Below are 16408 nucleotides of genomic sequence, written 5' to 3'. Positions count from 1 at the left end.
TAAAGGCAACCACCTGAGGATTTGAACTCAAGACCATTTCAAATGTGAGATCACCAACATACCCCCAAAACTCTAGTCTCAGATAATAAAAAACGGAGATGAAGCAATCAACATTAAAGGTACCGCATCCCACTAATTATGTAAAACAATTGAAAAAACGGGGAAAGAACCCGAGGGGGGGGGGGGCTGGAGGGTAACCAACCCCGGGACTTTAAACGGTACCAAATAGAGTTAATCAGAGAATACCCATATAAAAAAAAAAATATTTTTATTCACAAAAAATAAAAACAAGACATGGACATCAATAAAGATATCGGTACATCATAGTTCATACAGGATTGGTACAGATCATAAGTACATGGAATGTTACCAGTCCTACAAATATGACAATGCTGCTATTTTCTCTACATGTTTCGCTCCATCGAGCTTCCTCAGAAGATAGGTGATGCAGCATACCATAAATACTAAATGGATAAGTATACAAAGAAAAGAAGAAAGAAATTTTATAAATATTCTATGTACAGATAAGTTTAATTACAAGGACATCAAACAATCCATAAGCTAGGGGTGCAGAGACTAAACAAATAGAAAAATATCTCACCACATATTCGCGGACTCCAGAAACTTTATTTATGAAATCACAAATCTAAGGATCAGACCAGTAGAAGCTTAAATAAAACAAATCAAGTAATATGGAATGATGGTGGCCACTAAATAACGCATACCCCAGAGAGCCTGCAGAGAGGGACAATATAACCACCTGTTAAAGGGTGACCCATGAAGGGAATGTAAATGAAAAACGTTGGATGGGTAAAAAGAAAGCTATTAGCAGCTTGTCAAAAAGTCAAAACAAAATAGATAACTACCTGTATTGGACCCGGATATGGAGATTGCCTTAGTTGAAAGAAGTATCCCAGAGTTATGGAGCTTTTCTACCAGCCTGGTGAGAGTGGGGAAGAAACTCCTCCAATCAATTGCCAAACAGGCAATGAAACCGGCTGGAGATTTTAAAGCCCTCTCCAACTCTAGTCTCAGATGGTGGGTGTTGTCTCAAGCCAAAATTGTAATATGGCATACCATATGATCAGTGGATTCATGTTCAAACATTGTACTAAATTGCCATAATCTATAAATGTAATACTTTGAAATGTTTACATTGTTTATTATACTGTTAAAGGTTAAGAAACTTTATATTGATTTAAAAAAAAAAAAAAAAATTGCCATCATTTAACAAAACTTTAGTCTCCCAGTTGATCTTCCCATCTAGTAAAACTGTATTTTCAGGAATACGTTACCTTGAGCATTAGCTAAATTACATTATTAGGTGAGGTTGAAAAAAAAAACACAGGTTCATCAAGTCCAACCCATGTGTGTAATTATATGTCCGTATTACATTGCTTATCACTCTATGTTGTGGTCGTTCAGGTGCTTATCTAATAGTTTTTTGAAACTATCAATGCCCCCCGCTGAGACCACCGCCTGTGGAAGGGAATTCCACATCCTTGCCACTCTTACAGTAAAGAACCCTCTACGTAATTTAAGGTTAAACCTCTTTTCTTCTAATTTTAATGAGTGGCCACGAGTCTTGTTAAACTCCCTTCCGCAAAAAAGTTTTATCCCTATTGTGGGGTCACCAGTATATCCCCTCTCAAGCGTCTCTTCTCCAGAGAGAATAAGTTCAGAGCTCACAACCTTTACTCATAACTAATATCCTCCAGACCCTTTATTAGCTTTGTTGCCCTTCTTTGTAGTCGCTCCATTTCCAGTACATCCTTCCTGAGGACTGGTGCCCAGAACTGGACAGTATACTCCAGGTGCAGCCGGACCAGAGTCTTGTAGAGCAGAAGAATTATCGTTTTATCTCTGGAGTTGATCCCCTTTTTAATGCCAATATTCTGTTTGCTTTGTTAGCAGCAGCTTGGCATTGCTGAGCCCATCATCTACTAGGACCCCCCGGTCCTTCTCCATCCTAGACCCCCCCCCCCAGAGGTTCTCCTCCCAGGTACTTCTCCATCCTAGATTCCCCCAGAGGTTCTCCCCCTAGTCTATAGATTGCATTCATATTTTTGACACCCAAATGCATTATTTTACATTTTTCTACATTAAACCTCATTTGCCATGTAGTTGCCCCTCCCCCCATTCATTTGTTCAAATCCCTTTGCAATGTTTCCACATCCCACAGAGAGGTTATTGCCATGCTGGGCTTAGTATCGTCCGCAAATACAGGGATTGAACTGTTTACCCCATCCTCCAGGTCATTTATAAACAAATTAAACAGGATTGTTCCCAGCACAGAACCCTGGGGGACCCCACTACCCCACCCCTGACCATTCCAAGTACTCCCTATTTATCACCACCCTCTGAACTCGCCCTTGTAGCCAGTTTTCAATCCATGTACTCACCCCTATGGTCCATGCCAACGCACCTTATTCTGTACAGTAAAGGTTTATGGGGAACTGTGTCAAATTGCTGCTTGCAAAGTACAATAACCCAACTCAACCACAATGAAATAATACTTAGTCTGAAAGTTGATTGGTGACTATTATGGGCTTCTTCAGTTTGTTACTTTAACCACCTTCAGACCGGACCATTTTGCTGGTAAATGACCAGAGGTCTTTTTACAATTTGGCACTGCGCTGCTTTAACTGGTAATTGCGCGGTCATGCAATGTTGTACCCAAACAAAATTTGCGTCCTTTTCTTCCCACAAATAGAGCTTTCTTTTGATGGTATTTGATTGCCTCTGCGATTTTTATTTTTTGCGATATAAACGTAAAAAGACCGAAAATTTTGAAAAAAAAATGATATTTTCTACTTTTTGTTATTAGAAAAATCCAATAAACTCAATTTTAGTCATACATTTAGGCCAAAATGTATTCAGCCACATGTCTTTGGTAAAAAAAAAGTCAATAATTGTATATTTATTGGTTTGCGCAAAAGTTGTCACATCTACAAACTAAGGTACGTTTTCTGGAATTTACGCAGCTTTTAGTTTACGACTGCCTATCTCATTTCTTGAGGTGCTAAATTGGCAGGGCAGTACAAACCCCCCCCAAATGACCCCATTTTGGAAAGTAGACACCCTAAGGAAATTGATAAGTGGCATGTTGAGCCCATTGAATATTTTATTTTTTTGCCTCAAGCGATTGAATAATGACAAAAAAAATTTTTTTTTTTTTTTTTTACACAAAGTTGTCACTAAATGATATATTGCTCACACATGCTATGGGCATATGTGAAATGACACCCCAAAATAAATTCTGCTGCTTCTCCTGAGTACAGGGATACCACATGTGTGGGACTTTTTGGGAGCCTAGCCGCGTACGGGGCCCCGAAAACCAAGCACCGCCTTCAGGCTTTCTAAGGGCGTAATTTTTGGATTTCACTTCTCACTACCTATTACAGTTTTGAAGGCCATAAAATGCCAAGATGGCACAAAACCCCCACAAATGACCCCATTTTAGAAAGTAGACACCCCAAGCTATTTGCTGAGAGGCATGTTGAGTCCATGGAATATTTTATATTTTGCCACAAGTTGCGGGAAAATTACAAACTTTTTTTTTTTTTTTTTCACAAAGTTGTCACTAAATGATATATTGCTCACGCATGCCATGGGCGTATGTGAAATGACACCCCAAAATAAATTCTGCTGCTTCTCCTGAGTACGGGGATACCACATATGTGGGACTTTTTGGGAGTCTAGCCGCGTACGGGGCCCCGAAAACCAAGCACCGCCTTCAGGCTTTCTAAGGGCGTTACAGTTTTGAAGGCCATAAAATGCCAAGATGGCACAAACCCCCCCCAAATGACCCCATTTTGGAAAGTAGACACCCCTAAATTTAGGGGTACACTAGTGAGACTAGGTAATAAATGGCGGGTGCCCTGAAACTATAAAAAAAATAACTAACCAACCAGCGTCACCTGTAACAGTTATATGGTGATCACTGGTGAAAGGGTTAACTAGGGGGCAATCAGGGGGCTTTATGCGGTAGTATATGGGGGTCCCTGGCGCTATAAAAAGCTGCGGCGAACCTAAATACCTACCTGCCTAACTAGCGTCACCTGTGACACTAATACAGCGATCAGAAAAACGATCGCTTATTAGGCTGGGTTCACACTGGAGCGATGTGGGAACGCCACGAATGCGCGGCGGGTTCCCGCATCACATGCCTCCCGGCGGCAGTTCACACTGCCCTATGCGAACTGCTGGGAGTGTCAGTGAAATGTTAATGACACCCCCAGATCAGTTCGCATATCGCAGTGCGATCTGCAAACTTGGATCGCATGGTGTGAACACCCATGCGATCCGATTCTGCTGCGGACCAAAAAAAGGGTCCTGTGCGAGTTTGCGGCGGGTGCGACACGAATTCAGCCATACTATCTGTATGGCTGAACTCGAATCGCACAGAGATCGGATGTGATTTGCACTGCAGTGCGGTGCGAATCACATCCGTTCTCATAAACCGCTGCAATGTGAACCCAGCCTTAGTGACACTGGCGACGGGGGGTGATCACGGGGTTAAACCTTTATTGGGGGGGTTAGGGGGGTACATTAGAACTAAAGGGGGCTAACCCTAACTGCCCTAACAGTTATTACAGTCACAAATGACACCCGCCGGGTGATCAGGGGGTTAAACCTTTATTAGGTAATAAATGGCGGGTGCCCTGAAACTATAAAAAAATAACTAACCAACCAGCGTCACCTGTAACAGTTATATGGTGATCACTGGTGAAAGGGTTAACTAGGGGGCAATCAGGGGGCTTTATGCGGTAGTATATGGGGGTCCCTGGCGCTATAAAAAGCTGCGGCGAACCTAAATACCTACCTGCCTAACAAGCGTCACCTGTGACACTAATACAGCGATCAGAAAAACTATCGCTTATTAGGCTGGGTTCACACTGGAGCGATGCGGGAACGCCATGAATCCGCGGCGGGTTCCCGCATCGCATGCCTCCCGGCGGCAGTTCACACTGCCCTATGCGAACTGCTGGGAGTGTCAGTGAAATGTTAATGACACCCCCAGATCAGTTCGCATATCGCAGTGCGATCTGCAAACTCGGATCGCATGGTGTGAACACCCATGCGATCCGATTCTGCTGCGGGCCAAAAAAAGGGTCCCGTGCGAATTTGCGGCGGGTGCGACACGAATTCAGCCATACTATCTGGCTGAACTCGAATCGCACAGAGATCGGATGTGATTTGCACTGCAGTGCGGTGCGAATCACATTCGTTCTCATAAACCGCTGCAATGTGAACCCAGCCTTAGTGACACTGGCGACGGGGGGTGATCACGGGGTTAAACCTTTATTGGGGGGGTTAGGGGGGCACATTAGAACTAAAGGGGGCTAACCCTAACTGCCCTAACAGTTATTACAGTCACAAATGACACCAATGCAAAAAAAAAAAAAAAAAAAAGCAATTGGTGTCACTGTGACTGGGGGGGGCAGGGGTAATTGGGGGGTGATCGGGGGTAAAGGGGGGGTGTGAGTGTGCCTGGCATGTTCTACTGTATGTGGGGTGTGTTGGTGCAACTCACCGAACCTCTCTCCTCGGTGCCGGAACGAAAACTACCGACACGGAGGAGAGAATACATCACTTCCTCTCCTGTGTTTACATTACAGGAGAGGAAGTGATGTCACCGGACATTTTCATTCGCCGAGAGGGGGTGGCCATGAATGAATGGCCGTCCCCTCGTCCGGGATCGCTCCCGAACGAATACCGACCGCCGCAGGCACCGGGCGGGGGCCCGATCGGGCCCCCGACCGGCGGGCAGGCAAGGACGTACATGTAAGCCCTTATGCCTGCCCGTGCCATTCTGCCGACGTACATCGGCGTGCGGCGGTCGGCATGTGGTTAATAAATGAATCATGAAAAGGTAGTTGTTTGAGGATTTGAACTTGGATATGGTGGGTAGGGCTTAAATCTAGAGCTTTAATATTATGAAATAACACAAATAGGGGCTTAATATTTGAATATTTTACTAAGTTGCTACCATCAGACCCTAGACTAACCACTTGACCTAGAGGAAATTCCCATGTGGTAAAACTGTACTTTCAAGAGTCCATTGCCATGAACCACAGGGCACTATCTCAACTGCTGCCTACAAAGTGCAAAAACACATAGCAATTAATAAGAAAGATTAAGTCCTTGCAATTTTAAATGTCTGAAAAGGTGGTTACCTGGGGATTAAAACTTGCAACCATTTTACTTGCTAGCCCAGTGTCTTACCTACCCTGTTTCCCCGATAGTAAGACACCCCCGATTGTAAGACGTATCGGGAGTTTCAGAGGGGTCGGCTAATATAAGCCGTACCCCGAAAGTAAGACATATGTCTTACTTTCGGGGAAACACGGGGGTATTGCCGCCTCCCTCTCATCTAGCTGCGCGCCGCCTCCTGCCCAAGTCCACACCGTCCCCCTCTCCATACGTCGCCGCGTCTGCCATTTCCCTCTGATCTTAATGAGCGCCACCTCCTGCCCACGCCTGAGCCGTCCCCCTCTCCATACGTCACCGCGCCGTCCCCTGCACTTGTCACTGCCGCCTCCTGCTTAAAATACGGTAATGCACACAGTATTAATCATACATCAGTAAAACATACACACTGGCATACTGGGGTATCATCTGCTGTATTTAACCCAGTGGGTATCAGCAGGTGTCACACTGGATTAAATACAGCAGGTGGTACTGTATCACACTGGGTTAGATACAGGTGTAGGTACAGGTTTGCATTTTGCTGTGCCCACATGAGCTGTTTGACGGCTTAGGACGCGCCTACCGTATGCAAAACTGTTTTGTGGTGAATACAATACTGTTCAGGTTGTTAATAAATGTTAATTTTATGGTTAAAACAAAAAATTCGATAATTTTTTTCCAATATAAGACATACCCCGAAAGTAAGACATAGTGGGCCTTTTGGGGATAAAAAGAAAGTAAGACACTGTCTTACTTTCGGGGAAACACGGTAACAAAGCCACTGCCTCAGATGTGGCTTTGGTTCAAAACTAGACCTTTAATGGAATGCCATATGACTAGTGGATTAATCTTCACATCATTTACTAAACTGCTACCATCAGACCTAGACAAATCTCTCACTCGGCTTAGTGGAAATTCTCATCTGGCAAAACTGTACCTTCAAGAGTCCATTGCTACAAACCACAGGGCACCATCTCAACTGCCGCCTTCAAGGTGGAATAACACATGGCAACCAATATGGAAGGACACCTTGTCTCAAAGTTGATTGGTTGCTGCAACTGTAATAACTAAATCTCAAAAGGTAGCTGAGGATTTGGACTTGTAATCCATTCTATTTTTTAGCTCAGTGGCATACATACAGTGTCATGGTTATGCAATAGAGTTTGTCTGCTTACCTGTTTCCATGTGTTCATCTCTAGAGACCACCCGACCCTCACCTGACTGCTATTGTAATCCATCCTCTGGCATGGCTCCACCCTAGTTCCTATCAGAGAACTCTATATTAACCTGTGCACTGCAGGCCAACCCTGCTGATCAACCTTTGTGTGTTTAGCTTCCTGTTACCTGCCGTGTGCTCTTCTGTTGTTCCGTTACCGACTTTGGCGTCTCCTTGACTATCCCTGTTTGCCTGTGATCCTGACCTTTTGGCGTGTCCCTGACTATCCCTGTCTGCTTGTGGCCCCGACCTTGGCTTTGTCCCTCACTATCCCTATCCTCCTGTTGCCTACTGTGGGTGTGAGCTGGGGGACCCTGGGGGTCGCGACCTGGAGCCAGTTGCAGCCAAGTCCATCCTCACCACTAGAGGCACTGGTGAACACCTGCTGGCTCTTAGCCCTTGTACACACGATGCGTGGCATCCGTCTGGCAACTCTACCATACAGGCCCGATTGTTGGAGTGCTGCAGAGATGGTTGTTCTTTTGGAAGGTGCGTCCTTGCTAGGAAATCGGTCACAGACAGTGAAACTAGGAAAATTCCTCTCCGAAACTCGGGCAGTCACCTGCGGAGTCCCTCAAGGCTCTCCTTTATCACCCGTTCTCTTCAACATTTACATTCGCCCACACCTTCAAATCATCAGATGCTCAGATCTCTGCTTCCACTCTTACGCTGACGACACGCAACTTTATTTCCGGATCAATGGAAAAAAAGATCACCAACAACAACTTGAAAACTGCCTCAAATCAATAGAGGACTGGATGACCACCAACTCCCTCCAGCTGAACCAATCAAAGACAGAGCTTCTTATCTTACACCCAAATCATAACCCGCAACCAAAACCTCCTGGTCTCCACCAACCGTCTTTGGGCAGACTATCTCCCCAAAGACCAAAGCCAAGAGTCTCTGGGTTATTTTAGACGCACAAATGTCAATGGATGCACAAATAGGATCTGTAGTGAGTCGATCTCACCATCTGCTGCGCATGCTTCGCAGACTCATCCCTTTTATCCCAAAGAATGACAAAGCAGTGGTAGTTGGAACAATCATTAATTCACGACTGGACTACGCAAACTCGCTCTACATAGGATTACCACAATATCAACTTGTGTGATTACAACTGATCCAAAACACGGCGGCAAGGCTGATAACAGGAAAAAAACCCTGGGAATCCATTTCTCCTTCACTGAGGAGCTTACATTGGCTAACCGTAAAAAATCAGATCACGTTCAAGACCCTTTGCCTCACCCACAAATGTGTGCATAGAGAAGCTCCGCAATACCTAATGGAGAAAATAAATCATTACACACCAAACCGCAGTCTTCGATCAGCCAACAAAAACCTCCTCCTCGTGCCCAAAGCCCGGTATAAATCCAAGGGTGATCGGAGATTCGCTGTCCAAGGGCCTCGGCTATGGAATGCGCTACCAATCAACATCCGCCTGGAAGAAAATCTCCTGGCTTTTAGGAAAAAACTCAAGACCTTCCTCATTTAGCAGAATATCAAAGCTCGCCACAGCGCCTAGAGGCGATTCAGTTCGCATTGTGCGCTATACAAGTATTTCATTCATTCATTCATTCCTCTCTCCACAGAGAAACACTGAAGCTCTGTCAGAGTGACCATTGGGTTCTTGGTCACCCCCCTGACGAAGGCTCCCCTCCCCCGATCGGTCAGTTTGATCAGGCGGCCTGCTCCAGGAAGAGTCCTTGTGGTTCCAAACTTCCATTTACGGATGATGGAGGCCACTGTGCTCATTGGGACCTTCAATGCTGCAGAACTTTTTCTGTACCCTTCCCCAGATCTGTGCCTCCATACAATCCTGTCTTGAAGGTGTACAGACAATTCCTTGGACTTCATGGCTTGGATTGTGCTCTGACATGCACTGTTACCTGTGGGACCTTCTATAGACAGGTGTGCGCCTTTCCAAATCATGTCCAATGAACTGAATGTATGGCAAAGGCTGTGAATACTTATGTACATGCGATTTTTTCCGTTTTTTATTTCTAATAAATTTACAAAGATTTCAAACAAACTTCTTTCACGTCATTATGGGGTATAGCTTGTAGAATTTTGAATTGAATCCATTTTGAATTAAGGCTGTAACATAAAATGTGGAAAAAGTGAAGCGCGGTGAATATTTTCCGGATGCACTGTATATGCCGCCAGCATACTCTCAATGCCATGGCCTCTTGAAGGCTTTGAGTGCTACAAGGCAGGATGTTATAAAACGACTAATATTCCATCTGTTTGCCTCCCACAGGGCTCCAGTACAGCGAGAGCGATCCTATACCACTGGGTCTGAGACCTCGGGGGTAAGTAGTTCAGGGCACTGTGTGGGTCTCAGTGCTTAGGCATGTATCTAATGACTGCTTTTTTTTTTTTTGGGTTTTAGCTGAAGAGGAGGAAACATGGAGACAGTTTACCAGCCCAGATCACAGATGAAAAGGTGAATAAAGATGATACTGCCGCATTACTAGCTTCACTCCCAGAATCCTCTGCTCTCTGCACACCGGCCCTACTCCCAGAATCCTCTGCTCTCTGCACACCGGCCCTACTCCCAGAATCCTCTGCTCTCTGCACACCGGCCCTACTCCCAGAATCCTCTGCTCTCTGCACAGCGGCCCTACTCCCAGAATCCTCTGCTCTCTGCACAGCGGCCCTGCTCCCAGAATCCTCTGCTCTCTGCACACTGGCCCTACTCCCAGAATCCTCTGCTCTCTGCACACCGGCCCTACTCCCAGAATCCTCTGCTCTCTGCACAGCGGCCCTACTCCCAGAATCCTCTGCTCTCTGCACACCGGCCCTACTCCCAGAATCCTCTGCTCTCTGCACAGCGGCCCTACTCCCAGAATCCTCTGCTCTCTGCACAGCGGCCCTGCTCCCAGAATCCTCTGCTCTCTGCACACCGGCCCTACTCCCAGAATCCTCTGCTCTCTGCACACTGGCCCTACTCCCAGAATCCTCTGCTCTCTGCACAGCGGCCCTACTCCCAGAATCCTCTGCTCTCTGCACACTGGCCCTACTCCCAGAATCCTCTGCTCTCTGCACACCGGCCCTACTCCCAGAATCCTCTGCTCTCTGCACAGCGGCCCTACTCCCAGAATCCTCTGCTCTCTGCACAGCGGCCCTACTCCCAGAATCCTCTGCTCTCTGCACACCGGCCCTACTCCCAGAATCCTCTGCTCTCTGCACATCGGCCCTACTCCCAGAATCCTCTGCTCTCTGCACACCGGCCCTACTCCCAGAATCCTCTGCTCTCTGCACAGCGGCCCTACTCCCAGAATCCTCTGCTCTCTGCACACCGGCCCTACTCCCAGAATCCTCTGCTCTCTGCACACCGGCCCTACTCCCAGAATCCTCTGCTCTCTGCACACCGGCCCTACTCCCAGAATCCTCTGCTCTCTGCACACTGGCCCTACTCCCAGAATCCTCTGCTCTCTGCACACCGGCCCTACTCCCAGAATCCTCTGCTCTCTGCACACCGGCCCTACTCCCAGAATCCTCTGCTCTCTGCACACCGGCCCTACTCCCAGAATCCTCTGCTCTCTGCACACCGGCCCTACTCCCAGAATCCTCTGCTCTCTGCACACCGGCCCTACTCCCAGAATCCTCTGCTCTCTGCACACCGGCCCTACTCCCAGAATCCTCTGCTCTCTGCACAGCGGCCCTACTCCCAGAATCCTCTGCTCTCTGCACACCGGCCCTACTCCCAGAATCCTCTGCTCTCTGCACACCGGCCCTACTCCCAGAATCCTCTGCTCTCTGCACACCGGCCCTACTCCCAGAATCCTCTGCTCTCTGCACACCGGCCCTACTCCCAGAATCCTCTGCTCTCTGCACAGCGGCCCTACTCCCAGAATCCTCTGCTCTCTGCACACCGGCCCTACTCTCAGAATCCTCTGCTCTCTGCACACCGACCCTACTCCCAGAATCCTCTGCTCTCTGCACACCGACCCTACTCCCAGAATCCTCTGCTCTCTGCACACTGGCCCTACTCCCAGAATCCTCTGCTCTCTGCACACCGGCCCTACTCCCAGAATCCTCTGCTCTCTGCACACCGACCCTACTGCCAGAATCCTCTGCTCTCTGCACACTGGCCCTACTCCCAGAATCCTCTGCTCTCTGCACACTGGCCCTACTCCCAGAATCCTCTGCTCTCTGCACACCGGCCCTACTGCCAGAATACCCTGCTCTCTGCACAGCGGCCCTACTCCCAGAATCCTCTGCTCTCTATACATTGGCTCCAATCCCAGGATCCTGTGCTCTCTACATATTGGTTTTAATTTCAGAATCCTCTGCTTTCCGCAAACTGACTCCATTCCTTAAATCCTATTCTATGTGCTTTCTACACAATGGTTTCAAACCCAGAATCCTCTGCCCTCTGCTCCTCTCGATGACATGATGCAAGGTGTAATAATCAATGGCAACAACTCCAAAAACTTCCTAAGGGTCCTTTCACTGATCCGCCCCGTGGATATCCGCTTGCACAGCGGGGATCGCCGGAGCGATCTCCGCTGAGCAGGAAGATGACAGGTCGGTCTCTGCACACTGCGCAGGGACGGACCTGTCACAGCGCCGCTCTCCCCTATGGGGGATCGGATGACGAGGGATCGCAGTGTCCGTCGTCACCCGATCTGATGACGGATGGAAAAATAGCTTTTTCCTCCGTTACACTTTTCAGATCGGATGTCAGGGGCCTGAACGGATCGTCCGTGTGAAAGGGGCCTTTCATATATAATTTGAAATCTGGTTGCTATAAGCTACCGCACTTTGCACTGTCTTTTTTTTTTTTTTTTTTATACAAAAGTTTGCACTGTCTTTCTAAATAAGCCCCAGATAGGTTTCGCATCTTTTGTGTAATTTTAAAACAATAGTGCAAAGCCATCTCCATGTTTATATTAGTTTATATGCACATCATGTATTTGTTGATAAAAGAGGTCTCTAAAATGTGTGTAATACTCTTAAATTCACATCAGGGCTTCCTGTATAGCTTTGTACATATATAGAATGTTTACAAAACCACATCCTTCTTTCAGAAATGCACAATTCATGACAAGTGAAGCAAAGTTTCAGCTGCTTGCAGTTTACTTACTCTGTCCTTGTGAACAAACCCATCAAGGTGAAACCCATAATGTGTTTTTTTGGGTGGAGATTACATGTATGCAACTGCTTTATTGATAACAGAATAAAGTATCAGGAGGAGCTAACTATGAAGTTCGACTCTCATCCTCTTTTATTCAGTTTTCAGATGCTGCTGCTTAATCCTGGATGCTGAACCTCCTGGTACACCTTTCCTCTGTTGCTGCACCTCCTCATTGCACCTCCTCATTACACATCCTCATTGCACCTCCTCATTACACCACCTCATTACACGTCCTCATTACTCCTCCTCATTACACGTCCTCATTACTCCTCCTCATTACACGTCCTCATTACTCCTCCTCATTACACGTCCTCATTGCACCTCCTCATTGCACCTCCTCATTACACGTCCTCATTGCACCTCCTCATTGCACCTCCTCATTACACCTCCTCATTACACCTCCTCATTACACCTCTTCATTACATCCACGACATGCCATTTTTAGAGTAGCAGTACCAGCAGAAAGATTGCATCCCTAATTACAGCCCTGTTAAAATAATTCAGTCCTGTACACCTAATACCGATTCCATTCCGTAATCTTATGCTCATCACATATTGGGCTTTGATAAATTATTAAGGGTGCACCAAGTACTTGGCATATGGAAAACTGATTTATGGAATGTGGCAAATAATGGGTGCTTTGCGCCCCCTCACCCCAAAGCACCTTGCCCCCCATGTTGATGGGGACAAGGGCCTCATCCCGACAGCCCTTGCCCGGTGGTTGTCGGGGTTTGCAGGCAGGGGGACTTATTGGAATCTGGAAGCCCTCTTTATCAAGGGGGCCCCCAGATCATGCCCCCCCCCATGTGAATGGGTAGGGGTACATTGTACCCCTACCCATTCACTAAAAAAACACAGTAGACAGTTTTTGACAAGTCTTTTATTAAAAATCTTCTTCTCCGCTTCTCTGGTCTTTCTCCATCTTCTTCCGCATCTTCATCCTCCAGTCCTCTCCTTCTCCCCCTGCTTCTTCTTCCACTCTTCTTCAGTCTTCTTTGTCCATTTTTTCTTCTTCCTCTGCCGCCGTTCCAGCGGACGACCCTCCTCTGATGCTGCATCCCGCTGATCTGTCTGCGCCAATGTCCTGCATTTCTTACATAATGATGGGGGTGTGGCAATCGGATCACGTCAACCAGAGGCCATGCCCCCTTGTGCCGTCACAGACCCATTATGCCCCGGGCAGTGACGTCACAAGGGTGTGTGGCCTCCGGATGTCGTAACGTAATAGAGGCTATAGGCTACAGAGAAGAGGGGCAAACAGGTTAACCAGTCGTGTGAGGAGGAGGAGGAGGAGGACAGAGTTCTCCTTTAACCATTCTGCATTTGGCTCTTTTTGGCGTCTCCGATAAGACTGTCCTCATAAAGAGGATCTGTACTCCGGAATAAACTTCCAAAGAAAGGCAGACAGAGGGCAAAGCACTGGTCACTAGTATAGCATGTGGTCTCCCTGCAGCTGATCTTTCCTCCATTACACCCTTACTATGCCTTGGTTTGCATGGTATCTCTGTTTGAAAGGAGCCAACTTTGCAAAAGGTGATCTTTGCAGTAAGCAGCACAATAGGGACATAATCAAATCTGAGACAGACAGACTGAAGCAGCAGTGCATTAGATCTCACACTGCAGATATGATGCTGTAGACCAGGGGTCTCAAACCGACGGCCCCTCAGCTGTTACGAAACTACAAGTCCCATCATGCTTCTGCCTGTGGGATCATGCTTGTAACTGACAGCCTTGCAATGCCCCATGGCACATGTCATTTTTGCTCAGCTTGGAGGGCCACCAGTTTGAGACCCCTGCTGTACACACAGGAGTGCCTAGGCATCCTTGCATACCAGGAAAAGCACTGCTATTTTTTCAGGATGAATTTAACACAAAATGTACATGTTTCAGGGTACTGCTCAGGCACAATATATTACTAAATGTTCCTTATAACTTTCATTTTTTGAGTTTATGTTCCCTTTAAGAAGCATGTGATTTTGTGTTGATTGTTCATTTGTGTGACTTTTTAGCATAGGCACCCTCAAAAGAGATCAATGTTACTAGGGTTGCAGCGATACCGAGTATTTTCACGAGTACTCATATTTGGAAAAATACTCCGACACCTGAAATAACGGGCTCAAATTGCACTGCACAGAACCGCATACGATTTGAACAGTAATGCGGTGAGATTCCTGATGGAATTGCATGCGGTTTCCCGCACCGCTCCTGTGTGAACCCAGGTATGTCTTAGTGATTTCAGCCTGGGTTCTGACAAGATCAGTTTGGGAAATCGCATGCCATTCGGACAGGAATCGCACCACATGTCTGTTCAAATCTCTTGCAATTCTTTGCAATGCGATTTAGACCAATAGTTTTGTAAGGGCCCAAATCACACCGCAAAGGTATCACCGAGTACTTGACTGGTACTCGTACTCGCTAGTAAAATGAAGGTATCAGTGCAACCCTAAATATTAGCAGAAAAATGTTTTTTTGCTAACAAGCTGTTGTTACGGTCTGTTTTCTTTGTGTGTCACTTGTAGGAACCCAGCACCAAGAGGGTTAAGCCTGTCGCCAAGACTTTATCGGCCAACAGTACACCACAGCAAATGAAAGTCACTCCACTGAAGAAGCTCAGCTTATCCATCCAGGTAATAAAAGGCACAGAGAGGGGAATTTACTAAAACTTGAGGTGCCAGAATCTGGAGCAGCTGTGCATGGCAACCATCAGCTGTCGTGTTTACAGCTAAAAAGCTGAAGTTAGAAGCTGGTTGCTTACTATGTGCAGATCCTCCAGATTCTGTCTGCTGTAGTTACATTTCCCCCAGAAAATGAAGGTTTAATGCCTGTGGTCTGTGTTCCAACAACTAGGCCCTGGCCTGCAACATGACTGTTATGCCGCATGCACGCGATCAGAATATCCGACGGACTTAGTCCAGCGGACAATCCGGTGGACTTTCCAAACAAGCGGACTTGCCCACACACGACTGGACTTTTCCGGCGGACAATCCGCCGGACTTTTGGCGGAGGTCCGCTGGACTTTTCCAATGAAGGGACTTGCCCACACAGGAAGTAAAGTCCATTCATTTTGAACATGACTCCAGGTAGACGGGACTAGCGAAGGATGTCAATGTCGCCGCCTCCATCGGTCAGAAAAGGGAGGGGAAGAAGAAGAAGAAGAAGAAGGCGGCGACAGCAACGAACAAGTCGTGTGGGCAAGTCCGTTCATTTGAAAAGTCCGGCGGACTAGCACACAGACGGGCAGTCCGACGGACAATTTTGAGTCAAAACTTCTTTTCAAGTCCGCCGGACTTTTGGGAAGAAAAAGTCAGCCGGAGCCCACACACGAGCGAATTGTCCAGCGGATAGTCCGATCGTGTGTACGCGGCATTACTGATTGTTACTGACAACTGTACCATCAAATATCATTTGTGGTGACACAGCTAAACCTTCTGGTAATCATGAGCTAAACTCCTACTACAGGTTCAGATAATGGAGGTCATTGACTATCATCAGTAATAGAACATTTTGCCAGAGAGGAAACAGACCTTCACTGTCCCTGATCTCTTCGCTAGCGTTTTTATTCAGGATGATAACCAGGGAAATTTCTGTATGTCCTATAGAACATATCTAGAGAAAGAACGAGAGAAACGTCTCATATGTATAGTATAGTATATTTCTCATAAATAAAACATATACAATTTTATTAAATCCATCCAATAAAAGGAATCGATACATGTAATTGTTGACATGTTTCAGCCTCTTACATAGGCCTTAGTCACAATGGCCATCATCTCTATCTAATCCTGTTTATCTTTAATGGCTATTTTGGTAGCAGTGCTATTTCAATAGATTTCTGAATGTGTCCTACATACACCAATCTT

The 16408-nt window shown here is 46.6% G+C and overlaps 1 protein-coding gene across 1 annotated transcript in view; it reads left to right on the top strand.

Annotated features, from left to right (window-relative positions):
* The window catches only part of LOC143986495 (rho guanine nucleotide exchange factor 3-like), a 62243-nt gene that overhangs the window by 5782 nt on the left and 40053 nt on the right, over window positions 1-16408 (top strand). The window contains exons 2-4 of the mRNA XM_077484837.1: window positions 9666-9717; window positions 9798-9851; window positions 15068-15175. Coding sequence (XP_077340963.1) covers window positions 9666-9717; window positions 9798-9851; window positions 15068-15175 — 214 coding nt within the window. The remainder of the gene's footprint in view (window positions 1-9665; window positions 9718-9797; window positions 9852-15067; window positions 15176-16408) is intronic.

This window comes from Lithobates pipiens, unplaced genomic scaffold (assembly GCF_037356315.1).
Source record: "Lithobates pipiens isolate NorthernLeopardFrog02 unplaced genomic scaffold, aLitPip1_a1.2 Scaffold_166, whole genome shotgun sequence".
NCBI classification, from domain to species: Eukaryota; Metazoa; Chordata; class Amphibia; order Anura; family Ranidae; genus Lithobates; species Lithobates pipiens.
This window is presented reverse-complemented; position numbering and strand designations above follow the sequence as displayed.